We start from the raw sequence: 14,960 nt of genomic DNA on the forward strand, positions 1-14,960 counted from the left end.
TGACTGATTACTCACTCCCTGTTCACCGGGATGTACCTGTGTACCGGGATGGTACCTGTGTACCGGGCATTCAGGGTGTTTCAGGGAACAAAACAAAGATTCCTGCTCTCATGAGTTTACCTTCTGGTTGGTAAAGGAGGAAACAGACAATAAACACTAAATACGATAAATAAGTTACATAGTAGTGTGAGGTGATAAATTCTGTGGGGAAAAGAGGAAAAGTAGAGCATGATGTGGGGAATCAGGAGTGTGGGTGGTTTTCATACGGGGTGCTTTTTAGGAGAGGGTGAGCCAGGTAGACCACATGGAGTCCCAGTGTCCTGGATATAAAGATGAGGGGTAGACAGCAGCCCACTGATCCACACCAGCGAGCTGTGGCCCACAGAGGCCACCAGAACCCAGGAGGGTTAAGGGGGAACATCATGCTTGGGCAGGCAATCGTACTGCCACAGTCTGTCTCCCTGTGTTCAGAAAGGAGCAGAGACTCAGAGCTCCCCCATGAAGCTGATTCATAGCAGTTATAAAATAAAGACATGCTTTGAATTGTTATAATAATGCATTTGGCAAAAATAAGCTTTTTGGTGGAAGCTAGTCCCAGAATATTTGGTTAAGGATCTGCTCATTATAGTGTCCTCTCACCAACTCACCCATGACCAGCCTTGTTTCCATCAGAAGTCAAGGAATAGGGACAAGGATGTGACACACAGCCCTGTGAGACAGGAGCTGCCATCAGAAGCCATCTCGGGCGGTTGAGTTCTCTGCCTGCCTGGCAGCCTCCTCCCCTCCACCTGCACTAACTTCTGCCTACACACGGGTGCGGGAGGCCAGGTACTTGAAACACATGGAAACAGCACAGCTCATCCAACATAATACAAGGTCAGGTTCCAATACAATTAGTTCATTCTGCCAAGGCTCTCGAAGAAACTTTTCCTTTGACTATGTAATCAGTGCTAATTCTCGGAAGTGTGTCTTAAAGAATAGTTTAAAGCCTATTAAGGCACTGTGCTAAATTTAAGAGAGCCCGCAACAGTTCTCCCACAGCAGGAGAGAATCTGAAAAGGATTGTAAGGGCATAAGAAATCAATGAGTGTGAAAACATTATGAATAGGAAAAGGATGGGTAAACTTATGAACGTGGAAGAAGCACATCTTCCACCCAATGAGGCAAAGACTCTGTAGGGGGCCGTCAAAACTTGCTGTCATTTATTTATAGACACGACGCTTACATAAATACTCCGGATAGAGAGTGTGGACTCTGGACCCACCTTCCTGAGTGTGCGCCCCAGCGCTGCCGCCTACAGGCTTCATGCCCGGGGCGAGTCCCCTAACTGCCCTGTGCCCGCTGTCCTCGTCTGTAAAAACGGGATAATGACAGCATTTCTCCTGCTATGTGGCTCTGAGAGTGAGCTAACGAGAGAGAGCACTGCGTTGGCGGTGACGACAGTGCTGGTGGGGAAGGCAGTGCAGCTCCTGGGAGAGGCTGGCTTCTCCTTCTCTACGGCAACGACGGTGGCTGGGAGCGCAGGCTCTGGAGCCAGCTGTCTTCGGATTCAGGCTCTGCCACCCAGGAGCTACGTGACTTTTATCCTGCTCCTTACACTCGCTGAGCCTCCGTTGTCTCCTCTGTAAAAATACCATCCCACAGGGTTCTTGTGAGCTAATCAATTGAGTAAAGTAACTCTGTTAAGCGCTCAGCCCAGACACCAGTCCATGGGAAACACTCAATGACTGTCACTATTATTATCCTGTTGTCATCAACTGGACATTGTCATCAAGTGGATGTTGTCAGATTGACTGAAGTCCAGAGCTTCCTGGTTTCCTTTGTGTTATTTTCTCCTTTCTGTTAGGAACTTTTCCTCACATCTTGAGTATGAGAACAAAGAGAGGCTTCCTTCAAAACCTGTCATTTTCCCCTTAAGTGTGGGATAGAGCCTGAGTTCAGCACACACAGCTGGCCCTTCCTCTGACAGAAACACTAGGATTGCTCACACCTGGAAGCGTGTGGTCTGCCCCCGTTCTTCCTTAGGATGGAAATATTGGGCAGGTCTTCTTGGTAATTGCTACTTAATCCAGTCGTATGGAAGCTTCAGGACTTGGAAGCCCCTACTTTTGTCATTTATCCCTTGATTGAATCCTCCCTTAACGTCCACTTCCCCTGAGTTACAAAGTGGTATTTAGTATTTACTGCAAATTATGGACAATTTTTACCAACCTACCATAATGACCAGATTGCAACCAGACACTAAAGCTTGATTCCCAAAAGCTGTCCTCTACTGGCTCTAAAGAGTGATATAGGATACCTTCTTAAAAATATAAATTTCTGGACCCTACCCCAGAGCTACTTAATCAAAATCTCTATGATGGTTTCTAAAAATTTGCATTTCAGTAAGCTTCCCCAGATTTGGAAGCCACTATATTAATTAATCATAACAAAGCAAATATAGAGTTTGATGGAAGAATTTAATAATTAGGCTAAGGTTATCACATTGGTCTTTAGAATAGTGGTTAAATCATACTCAGTAAAAAATTATCTGATTTAGGCTTGCACATTTCTATAAACAATCCTGATAAATATCTCTAATCCAGAAGTTCTCAGTGTAAAATACAAACCCTTACTGTTGATAAAGCCATTTGTTTTTGTTCTAGAAATGGTTTATAACGAGCCATTATTTCCCCTACAACCTTCAAAGTTCACAAAGTTATTGAGGTTAACTCTTCCCCAGATTAAACAACTGACATACACCAGCAAATAGGGGCTTACAGTTTTACCTGTCCTGATAGGAGCAATTCTCCCTCCTCTCAAAGTTACACCTCGTGCAGAGCTGCAGGGTCCTCAGGTTTAGGTTCACGGAGGGGCTTCAGTGGGTCCCTAAAGCTCCTGAGATCATGCTACAATTGTGTGGGAGAAGAACCAGAGCTCTCCCCAGTGTTCTAAGATCTGTTGCTTTCACCGGCAGACCTATTCAATCCTGATAGAGAATTAAAAACTACTTTCGACTAGTGTGAACATGGGGGAATCTGTTATCCCATCTATCTGTTATTCTGGTGTTACAGCCACTAGCGTTCATTGACACAAGGATTATTAAATATTTATTGCTCAGCTGAATAGAATGGACATGAAATAGATTTGGATTCATTAACAACACTGTAATGAAGATATTATTCCCACCTAAAAATGCCCTACACTGTCAGTTCCGTTTCCTTGTAGTCAACTTGTCTCTCTTTTTTTAATTGCATGGGATTTTTCAAACCAGAGTCCATAAGAGAAAAGTAATGAGTTTACTGCAGTAATTTAAAACTTCTTTTACTGTCAAAAAAAAAAAAGCAATCACTTATTTGGAATCCAGCGGTGGAACCTAGCCAGTCTTACTTTCCAATATGCACACGGCTCACGGTTCCAAAAGCCTTTACCACAGTTACTTTATCACGTGCAGGATACACGTACTGTAGACTTGTTGCATGGTCCTGTTCTAAGCAGATTATGTGTTATCCACCACATAAATAAGAGGGAAATTATACAGTATATACTCTACAAATGGTTTCCACTGGTACTGCCTTTATACTGTATGCTATGTTCATGGACATGAAAACATACAACCATTTATATTAGCTAAATATTTCTCTAAATATAGCATTGGCACGTTTTTAGCCAAAAACATATTTCAGCAATTCCTGCTAACAAAAGCATTTTGTTTATCCATATAAAAGAAAAATGGTTTAAAATGAACACTTTCTGGGGCCAGCCCGGTGGCGCAAGTGGTTAAGTGCAAGCACTCCGCTGCGGCGGCTGGGGGTTCACCAGTTCGGATCCTGGGCACACACCGACGTACCGCTTGGCAAGCCATGCTGTGGCGGCGTCCCATATAAAGTGAAGGAAGATGGGCAGGATGTTAGCCCAGGGCCAGTCTTCCTCAGCAAATAAAAAAAGACGAGGACTGGCAGATGTTAGCACAGGGCTGATCTCACAAAAAAAATAAATAAAATAAATAAATAAATAAAATGAACACTTTCAAATATTAATACATATTATAGTCATTTAAACAAAGTTTTTTTCAGTGTATGATTATAAAAACTACAAAAACCTAATAATAGCATCCCACGATTTTTGCCAAAAAGATTTTTTTTTAATCAAGGAAATAGTGAATTGCTGAGACGGTGTGGAAGAGGGTGGAGAAGGCAAGTGGAATTGCCAAGCATTACACCAGCCAGTCTGCATATATTTTCTTTTTGCTCTTAACCCATGGAGTAGTGGTTTTTGTCCCTATTTTAAAGGTGATAAAATTGCACTTAGTGAGGTTTGGTCATCCAGCCATGACGTGGCAGAGACTGTAGCTGAGCCTAGACCCAGCTGACTGCACCCTCCACTTACATCTTTGCTCTCGGCCAAGAGCATTTCACTCTGCAAAGGGCAGATTTCACATCCCACGTGGAAGTGAGGTCATCGGTATACGTCGGGAATAGGCCATTCTAAGCATACGTACAAAGGCAAAAATCCCTTAGGGAAAAACAGATAAATGTGACAACACACGTGATAAACTTCTCTACATAAAATAAAAACCCCACCATAAGCAAAAGTAAATGGCAAACATTAAACTGGAGAAACTATTTACAATATATGACTAACAGCTAATATGTTCATTATACAAAGAAGTCTTTCAAATAAATATTAAAAAGGGTGACTAGAGAAAAACAATACATAATAAGCCACTGAAGGGGAAAAATTATAAATGACTAATAAATTTATTAAAAGATTTTTCAGCCCCAATTAAAAATAGCAAAAAAGCATTTTATTATTTCTTTTATTTAAAAACAAAACAGATGATAATCTCTTGCATTATGGTGCCTATGGAGGAGCAGGTGTCCCAGTACCGGGTGGTGGAGAAATAATTGTGCAAAACATCCCTGACACTTGGGCACACTGCAGAGCATACATGTCTTTCCTTCTAGTGGTTTTAGTTCTAGAAATTGATACTAAGAAAATAGCAAATGCACAAAGATATACATACAATGATATTCATTATAGCATTATCCCTTTTTTTTTTTTGTGAGGAAGATCGGCCCTGAGCTAACATTCGATGCCAATCCTCCTCTTTTTCTTTTTGCCAAGGAAGATTGGCCCTGGGCTAACATCTGTGCCCATCTTCCTCTACTTTATATGGGACGCCGCCACAGCATGGCTTGACAAGCAGTGCGTCAGTGCAGGCCCAGGATCCAAACCTGCGAACCCCAGGCCACCGAAGCAGAGCGCATGCACTTAACCGCTGGGCCACGGGGCCAGCCCTATAGCATTATTTCTAATAGTAAAAAACTAGAAATGACTCAATTGTCCAATAACTGAAGATTGGTTAAATATTTTATCATATAAGGGAATATTATGCCATCATTTAAAAATAGTTAATACTATGAGAAAAGAGATTTTTGGTATAACAGATATATATCATATAGATATTATGTAGTTTAATGCAGGAATCTATTTTTGTTTAAAAGAAAATACAACTAAGCATAGAAAAAAATACTGTAATATTGTATATATACACCAAAATATTAATAATTGTCTTCTCTGGAGCTGTGACATTGTAGATGATTTTTTATTTTTCTCTCTGTGCTTTTCTGTGTTTTTATATTTTTTCTTAAAATTGACCTGTAGTACTTTATGTTGAATGTTAAAGATGAAAAATAATTGTCTTCTTATTTTATTTATTTCCTCCATTTTTTAATATGCAGTATTTTTCCCTCTTTCCAAGGGTGTGTTTTCACTCTCCAAGTTCGCGCTGGGAAGAATGGCCATTTCAGAAGCCTGGGCGACCCCGAGGGCCACCCCAGTGCTGGGCGCAGCGTGGGCCAGTGTGGGGCTTCTCCTTGCAGTGTAATGCGATGCGGCCGTGGCGGGACGTGCGTAGAGAGCGGGTCCACTGTTTAGTAAGTATGACGTTATTCGTTATTCGGAGAGACAGCAGAGGGTGATTTGCATTCTAACTGGTACTCCACTCGCACCACTAGGAGCACAAACTGATGCTCATGTTCAAAATGTTTTTACATAGACTTGCTAGATGACGGGGTGCGGATAAAGGCAGCTGGAAGAGGATCAGCACAGCATTTACGCCTCTTCTACTCTTTTAAACAAGACAATAAATCACTGCATCTCATTCCAGGCACCAAGAGAAATATATCTTAAATTCACGGTATTGAGAGTGTTGCCAGATATGTTAATCATATAAGGGTTGACATGTGGTGGTTTGCTTTTGTATTCGGGTCTGAGCTCCCTTAGAAGGAGCCCTCTCTAGGTGGACCCTAGCAAAGCTGCACGATTGGACTTCTGAATGACTTTTTACTATGAAACAAAACCTGCCTGTAGAGTGGGAAGAAAAGAACGAAGGAATGTTGTCTTATAAAGTTCTTTTGTTGAGCATCTCCTCTCTGCATAAGTAGTGTATGAGGGGCTCTGCGAACACACCCAGGAAAGAGCAAGTAAACACTCTTTCAATTCCTTGCACTCTAGCTATTCATAAATTTCTTATGTCTCATGTATGAGACAGCTAGAAATGGGATTTGTCATAATTTTCCCCCAGGACACACCAGAAGGTGTGATGCGCCTCATTACCATCACTAGTCCCTGCAAAGCAGTTGGGGAAGTGGCATCAGAGCCTCCCTGGAAGACGGATGCAAGAGCGCGTAGTAGTTTTAAAAGCCTGAGTGAATCCCTTACCCTCCCTGGACAATCCGCCTCCACCTCCTCGCTAGAAAATGATCAAAAGCAAAGTTCAGAGTTCAAACAACTGCTAATCACAGTGCACTGGGCTGGTGAGAAAAGGCTTTTCGTTGCGGGTAGTGGGTGGGTAGAGAGGAGACAGTCGTTAGATCTCCCTGTTTCTTACCAAAAGCTCTCCGACGACTTCTCAGGCCACGTAGAACAGTATCTAAACCCTGCACATAACCTATCAGGCCCTGCTCGACCTGGCCCCCCAACCCCCTGGACCTTCTCCCGTACTCCTCCCTCACCGTGTCCAAGTCCACTTAGCCTGCTTCTGCCCTTTGAACACACCAAGCTCGTTTCTGCTCCTAGACCTGTATCCTGGGTCTTCCAGCTGGGGGACCCTGGCCACAGTCTCCACTGGGCTGCCTCCTTCTTATCATTGGCTCACCTCCTCAGAAAGGCACTCCCTTAGATCAACCCAAAACTATCCTTCCCTCTAATCATTCTCTATCATATCATCGTATTTTACTTTCTCCATAATATATCACCCTCTGATTTTGTTTGTTTGTTTGTCTATATACTGGTAATTATTTTTCCCTGACAATGGGCCTGATCTCTCATGCTCCCATGGTATTCCCCACACCTATGCCTAGCATGGAATAGGCATTCATTAAGAACTTATTGAATCAATGAATCAATGAATAGATATTCAATGAAAAGGTGGAGGGAATCTTCATTCCAAAGGTTCTAAGCAAAAGTGCAAATGTAAGGACAAGCAAGGTGACCCCGTGGTCATGATAATGAAGCCAAATTGACCCAACAGGGTATTATACTGATTAGCTATGAGAAATGGGACAGAGGATGTACGGAAGGATGAGAAACTTACACGATAGATAACAGATTTGATTTATTTCAAGAATGAGACACAAACAGTTCCTGGGCAGAAAAGAGCCATGGGCAAGACAAATTTTGGCAAATCATCTCAATGTTCCTTTGCAGCATGGGTATTCTGGGGGGCTACTAGGAGGTGGTTTTGGAAATCCAAACACATTATAAAGGTCCTGGCCCCGTGATGTAGTGGTTAAGTTTGCGCTCCGCTTCGGCGGCCTGGGGTTCACAGGTTCAGATCCCGGGCTCGGACCTACGCACTGCTCATCAAGCCATGCTTTGGTGGCATCCCATGTACAAAATAGAGGAAGATGGGTACAGATGTTAGCTCAGGGCCACTCTTCCTCAAGCAAAAAAAAAAGGATGATTGGCAATGGATATTAGCTCATGGCCAATCTTCCTCACCAAAAAAAAAAAAAAAAAGTTCCTGGTTTTAATAAATGGCCATAGAAAAGGGAGGGAAAAATTAATTTAAAAGATATTGTTGAGAAATATTCGTGGTACTTTGTGACCTACTGTATCTTAGATTGGAGGGGTAGGGGTAGTGAAGAGTCAAGTCTAAATTAATCCAAACCAAGTATGAAAAGGATTGAAGTATTCTGGGATGTCCAAGACACTAGACGTGCTTAATAATAAGTTGAAAGTGTTAGCTGAATTTTAAGGAAATTTTTGAAGAAAAAATATATAATTTGACCAAGTCCACAGAAGCACTAAGAACAAACCCTGAGGTTTGGGATGCCACCATCACAGAGTAGGATTTTTTGGCATTAGCTTTACATTACGATTTGTCTTTACTTCTTTACAATTTTTAATGAAAACTTTCGTTTCCTTTACAACTTATGCATTCTAATTTGCTCTACAACTAAGCTTAATTATTTAGAAGCACAACTTTACCTCACTTCATCTAAAGAAACGTGGTCATTCTCCAGGTGACTGACCAGGTATTTTTGTTATTTTTAATGTGATAGTAAATTGAGAATAATAAAGAATGCAATGACAAAGAATGGGAAGAGGCAGTAAGAGAGCATGTGAAGTTGAAGGTGCAGGTGGGACATTCATCCCAACTCCTCTTTATTCCATACGGAACAAGGGCCCACCTGTTCCAGTTGAAGAGCCCCGTGTTAATCTTGGATACACAGTGCCACGTGTGGATAGACACCTAGAGATGTTTGTAGATTATTTTGATTAATACAGAAAATTTTCTTGAAATGTGATAATAAAAGTAGTATCTTACAATTGTGCAGTACTTTGTGGTTAACAAAGCAGTTTTGCACACGTTATTTCCGTTGCTCCTAATTAAAACTTCCTAAATTGGGGCAGATATCCGAGTCCCGATTTAATGGATGGGGGACTAAGCCCCAGAGACTATGAGTGAATCAAGAGGATGCCTGAGCACCCAGTAAGCAGTACAGCAGGACCCCAAACCCACGCTCCCAGTTCCTGGGTCAGGATTCTCTCCAGCCTAGATAGCAAGCAACGAATGTAAAGGCAGCTAATAATTTAGATAAGGTAATAAAAGTGTTAAGTACCTCTTGATCTGCTGGATGTAATCCGTTCATTTATTCTCAATTTAAAAAAAAAATTTTTGAAGTTATCTTCAATCGGCATTTCATATTTTCTCCAAATTGGAAGGAGCTGACCTCATAAAATTCCCCCGGGGATTTCATAAACCCCGTGTGAGTGGAAAGCTGTATCTCAGAGACTAACCTGAGAGCCTTGATGTGAATAACAAACAGACTTGAGTAACAACGTACAATGAGAGTGATCCTCTGACAAGTTTCCTGACAGGATTCTAAAATCTTATAAAACCGTGACCAGTGTTAGGGCTCCTCTTTTTGACATCACAAGGAAATATTTACTATATTAATTTCTACATGTGAAGCCTTACTGTAGAGTCAGAAGTAGCTCTTGTGACTATTATATAACTTAATAAAATTATGGCTCCCTGAACTTAAAATAGGTGAATTTTATGGTATGTAAATTATACCTTAATAAAGCTATTTAAAAATATAAAAGTTCCCACTCATGGATATTCAGCTGCAATAGCAGCAGAAGTTTAAATAGAATTTTATTCCTTTTGACAGTTTTTGTAATTCTGCTCTAATCTCAATAATAAGAATCGCTTTTTTAAAGGAAAAAGATGTGTTCTTTGTTATACACTTTTCAATAGTGTTTAAGAAGTTTTCCTCTCTCCTTGTCCTAGTCCCAGGCTCTTGATTTTATGTGGCTCTACACTTTGACTTTTCACCTGAAATAGAGTAATATTAAATTGAATTTCTAGGTACCGTTATAGACAGCTAACATATGATAAAATATTTTTTAAATGCTCAAGAGGCAAGTCCGAACCCAGAAGCATAAATTTCACAGTGTTTAGAATCAATTTTAAAAGCAAAGTCTCAAAGCTATTCAAAATGTCTTAATAATGCACAGCTTAATGGTACCAATTTTTTTTTAACTTAAATGCTGCCTTTAGTTCCGTTCCTCACCGCTGGGGGTGGAAGGCATTGCTTTGCTACGTAAGGGGAAGTGTTGCGCCGAGTCGGGAGGGAGGTGGTGCTGGGCTTCGGTGAACTGCTGAAAAGCCTGGCTTTCTGCTCCCAGTCTGTCAGCCCCACAGCAGCAGCTGTGTCCCAGCACAGCTTCTCAGATCAGAGTGTAACGCAGGGTTCATGTAAGGCCTTTGTGCTCCTGGCCGAGCTCTGATGCAACAGAGAAACAGCAAACCATTTCTGTTGTTACAATTTAAAAAAACAAAAAGGCTTGCTTAGTTCTAACTTAGCCCTGTGTGTACATGCGTTTGGTGCAAAGTGGTTTTAAGCAGATTTGACTTCATTTAAGTTGTACTTCGCTTGACCTTAAAGTCACCTCCTGCCTGACCGAGGGCAATGTGCAGATGTGTTCCTTACAAAAACAAGTCAGATGTAAACATGAGCAGCACAGACACTGAGTACAATAGCAGTTCAGAGAATGTGGATGTAAAATGAGAAATGCATCAGAGATTTATACCAAGCTCATAAATGAGGCTTATTTACAACATAACTCTGTCAGTGAGTATAAAATCTCGCTGATCCAGGGTTTCATAATTATGTTTTCAGCTCAAGATGCCTTGGAGAATGAGGTGAAAGCTAAAATCCCTTTCCCCTGAAAAATGAACATTCTTAGGACACCAAAAATTTGCATAAAATTTTAGAGGTTTACAAACTCCCTAGAGCCCAATCATAGACTCTCCAGAGTCCCCAACTCTCCAAATTAAGAATTCCTTGCCCAGTCTGTCCTCTTCTAGAGGAACCCAACAATGCTGAGTTCAGTCTTCTAGTCTCCTCTGCTGTGGAATTGTTTCCCAACCAGTGTCCTGCTCCCTGATCTCTCCTTCCTCTAATCCAGGTTGAATCTTCCTAACGATCTCTCTGCTCCCATCACTTTCCTGCTCAGCATGTTCCTTGGTCTTTCACTGCCAGTGCAGCAAAATGTGAGTCCTTTAATCTTTCATTCAAGGAGTACCATGACCTGCTGTCAACCTGTCTACTCCCGCTACGCTTTTCTCCTGCACGGTTCTCGAATTAATCATATCGCTCTCTCCAGCCTCCCAGGAAACACCCCCTCACCAAACAACCAGCTGTGTGTCACCAGCTTGTAACTCACTGCCTGGCACTGGTTTTCCCTCCTTTGCCCCGCCCTGCTTTCCCCTCACTCCTGCTTGCTCAGCAGAGGACTCCTTGTTTCCTTGGAATTGCTGTAGACTCTGTTTTCTAGGGATTCCAAGTTAAGACTGATACTATTTCTTACCTAGGAGATTAGCAAAAAGCTAAAAAATGGACTGATCTGATGGTGAAATTGTATAGAAACAGACACTGTAGTCCCTGGAGCAAACTCTATTTGTTAAGGCAAAAGACGGGAAACTCCTCAGACACTTATCACTAGGCGTCTGGCTGGGAAAGCTGAAGACGATTCGTACAATGGAAGACAGTGCAGCTATAAAAAGGAATCTTCCTATGTTGCTACGGAGTGATCCTCTGGATACATTCCGTGACAAAAGTAGGGCAAAGAAACATAGAAGAAAGGGGAAAAAGGGAATGATAGTTATAGATAAATAGATATAAATACATACATAGGGATATACATAACACACACATATGATCATATTTTTCTAAGAAAAAAAAGAGAAGATTATAGAAAAAGTTTATAAATGGTTACCTATAGGATGAGGACGAGAACAAGAAGTGACAGAGATGAAAGCTAGTCATTTCAAAATACAATTTGCTTTATTAGTTTTCATTTGAGACTAGGTAAATGTTTCACCTGGTAAATCAAAAAGGAAAGAGAATAATTCTTAAACATTGAAATAAAATAAGGAAATAAATGAATCCAACTATATTTCAAGTTGTTGGTATAACGAGGTAGAGAAGATTTAATTCAATTGATTCTCAAAGTATTTTGACTGTACAGTGGGTTATATCCTAAGGACAAAAAGAACCATAAAAATATCCTAAATTGCATCTTATGGTCTTAATCTTAGTGGTAGCATTGGTATTGTTATTTTGAAACTATAGATAAAAATAGCTAGATAACTAGACAGATGGATGGATGTGTAGATAGATGGATAGATGGATGGATGGATGGATATAAACCGAATGAAGAATTATGTCAATATTTATCATTAGGAACCAAGATTTTCAGCATAAGAGAAAAATATAGACATAAAATCAAAGAAGTAAAAATCATCTCATCTTTAATTTGAACTGGAAATAACATATGAATTCATGACTTAATTTTCTCCTTCTAAAAAACTTATTTCCTACCTATGTCCACTAAAGAGATCTAGAAACGATAATAACCCAGTAGCAATGAATAGCTCTAGTGCCAAAATTGTCATCTCAAATACCATTTTCCACTAAAAATGAACCAGGACTTCTTGGAGAATTGAACATTCGGGTCTGGGATGGGAAATGCATGATATGAGCCGAATGTCTTTTTGTGCCTGAGAGCAAGAGGGTCATCAAAGACTAGTAGGGTCATTTCACAAGAGGACTGGAATCACTTTAACTAGGCTCCCACTGGCCAAGGATAGGACAGCTCCAGAAGCACAGAGGATAAGGTCTGTAGCAGATTTAAACATGCCAATACATAAAATACACACAGTTAGTTGTAATGATATGCCACCCCCCAAGGGGGAAGAAGAAAAAAAAAAACAAACTTGTAACCTATGGAGGTTACTAGTGCACCACACATTATTCTGAGAAAGGGAAAGATGGATGTGTTCAACCTTCCTGTCCTATACAGATTGCATTTTAGGCTATGGTAGCCAGCCTCCAGGGGCCCCAGTGTTTCTTGCCTCTATCAGACACATCCTTCTGCAGTCTCTCCCACAGTGAATAGGGCTAACCTTTGTAAACAACAGGATATTCTACAAATCACAGTTAATGACTTCCAAAGCTAGGTCAAAAGTCATTGCCACTTCTGCCTTCCTCAAATTATTAAATTTAAAGATTAAATGATCCTATCCACTCAACAGTTTTAATAATGGTCATACTGTATTGTATGTGGTCCCTCTGGCAGTTGTATATAGAGGATGCATTTGCAGGCAGTAAGTCTGAAAGCAGAGTGACCCATTATGAGTCCATAAAAATAATACATGTTTATTGTTGCTTTAAGCCATTATGTTTGGGGGTAATCTATTATGCAGCAATAGATAACTAATACTAAATAATACTAACCAGCCAGCTGGTTGATGAGAAGTAGTTCTTAATAGAACTGAGCAAATAAGTGCAGGATAAATAATAGAAAAGAGAAACATCACTATTTTGTAACCACCAAAGAAATAATGGCTGCTTGAACTATTTAATGAAAGGTTGACAGGAAACTATATAATGGTTGGAGCAAGCTAACATCACTTAACCAACTAGTCAGTCATAACATAATTAAATGTAGAACAAATATTATATGCTTCTTGATGCCATGTAGTTAAAACTATACAGCACCACCCATGAAGCGTTAAAAAACCTGAACCTGAACCTAATCAAGTCGCTATATCTACAAGTTTATGAGAAATATGGGCAAAAGAGGAAAACAAGTTAAATGACATTATAAGGATATAAGCAGCCTAATCCAGAAATCAGGAAATTCTACTGGAAAAATGACACAAAAATAGCATGGATGGAAAGAAATGCAGAGGGAGAATTTTCATCTAAGAAACAAGCCTTAAGACATGTACTCTGCAGATGCATTTGTGGAACTTGTTTGGATCCTGATGAACTGTCAAAAAAAAACTTTTTTGAGACAATCATAATTAACTGAACACAGAAATTGGATGATATTAAGGAACTAATGTTAATTTTGTTGGGTTCAATAATGGTCTTGTGGTTGTGTTTTTAAGTTTCTTATCTATTAGTGATATATACTGAAGCATTTACAGGTAAAATAGGATTTGCTTCAAAACAATTTAGCAAGAAAAATAGGGGAGAAAAAAACAGATGAAACTGAAGAGCAGAAAATTGATAATTTGAAGCTGGATGATGGGTTCCAGGAGTCTCATTAATACTATTTTTTTCTACTTTTGTTTACATTTGAATTAGAGAATAGTAGTATATATAATACATATTTTATCTAATTTGTAAAATTCATGAGTATAAAATAAAAAGAATACTCATGATCCCACCAGTTATAGATAACCACTTTTACAACTGGGGACATTTTGTTCCAGTTTTTCTCCACCTTCAGTTCTTATCTGCCCAAACAGTGTAAGTCCATTATTTGATGCCACCCATGGAAAAAGTATTTGAAGGGCATAGATTCTAAAGTAAGTTCATACTTTCTGTTCCTTCATTATTTAAGTAGCTGGAAAATAAGAGTCCGAAGTAAGAATTCAGCGTAGATTTTAATCAAGCCTCCCTATCACTGTGGTTTAAGGGGAACATCTTTTCTCTCCTGGTTTTTGTGTAACTCAGAAGTCAGTTGCTTTCTACCAGATCTTGAGATCCACATGAACTGTGAAAGACCAGAGATCTTTCCAAGATTTATGCAGATTCGAGGAGGAAAGTGTATGTTCTCAAAGCCTTCTCTGGTTCTATGTTCTTGCTTCCACCCATAGAGACTCTACTCCATACCACATATGCCTAAAAGTGACAGTCAACTCCTTTGGCTTCTACTAAATGAATAAAGACGTTCACACTTGGAGATATCAGACCGTTTACATTGGTGCAGGGGGAGGGGATGGGTGCAGATATGGAAGGGAAAGGTTTATATCACGGCCACCCACACAACTTTCAACCTGCAGTTTGCTCATCCCACCACTACAGTAAATACGTGGCCATTCCACCCCATCTCTTCCTCTTCTTGTCATTGCTTCATTTTGCTCCAGCTGGCTCTCTAGGTTAGAACAA

At 40.3% G+C, this 14,960-nt stretch overlaps 1 protein-coding gene across 1 annotated transcript in view; it reads left to right on the forward strand.

Annotated features, from left to right (window-relative positions):
• The window catches only part of EYS (eyes shut homolog), a 1,424,867-nt gene that overhangs the window by 1,366,297 nt on the left and 43,610 nt on the right, over window positions 1-14,960 (forward strand). Inside the window, exon 37 of the mRNA XM_058554077.1 lies at window positions 5,744-5,918. Within this exon, the coding sequence (XP_058410060.1) occupies window positions 5,744-5,918 (175 nt within the window). The remainder of the gene's footprint in view (window positions 1-5,743; window positions 5,919-14,960) is intronic.

Source organism: Diceros bicornis, chromosome 14 (assembly GCF_020826845.1).
Source record: "Diceros bicornis minor isolate mBicDic1 chromosome 14, mDicBic1.mat.cur, whole genome shotgun sequence".
In the NCBI taxonomy this organism is placed as follows: domain Eukaryota; kingdom Metazoa; phylum Chordata; class Mammalia; order Perissodactyla; family Rhinocerotidae; genus Diceros; species Diceros bicornis.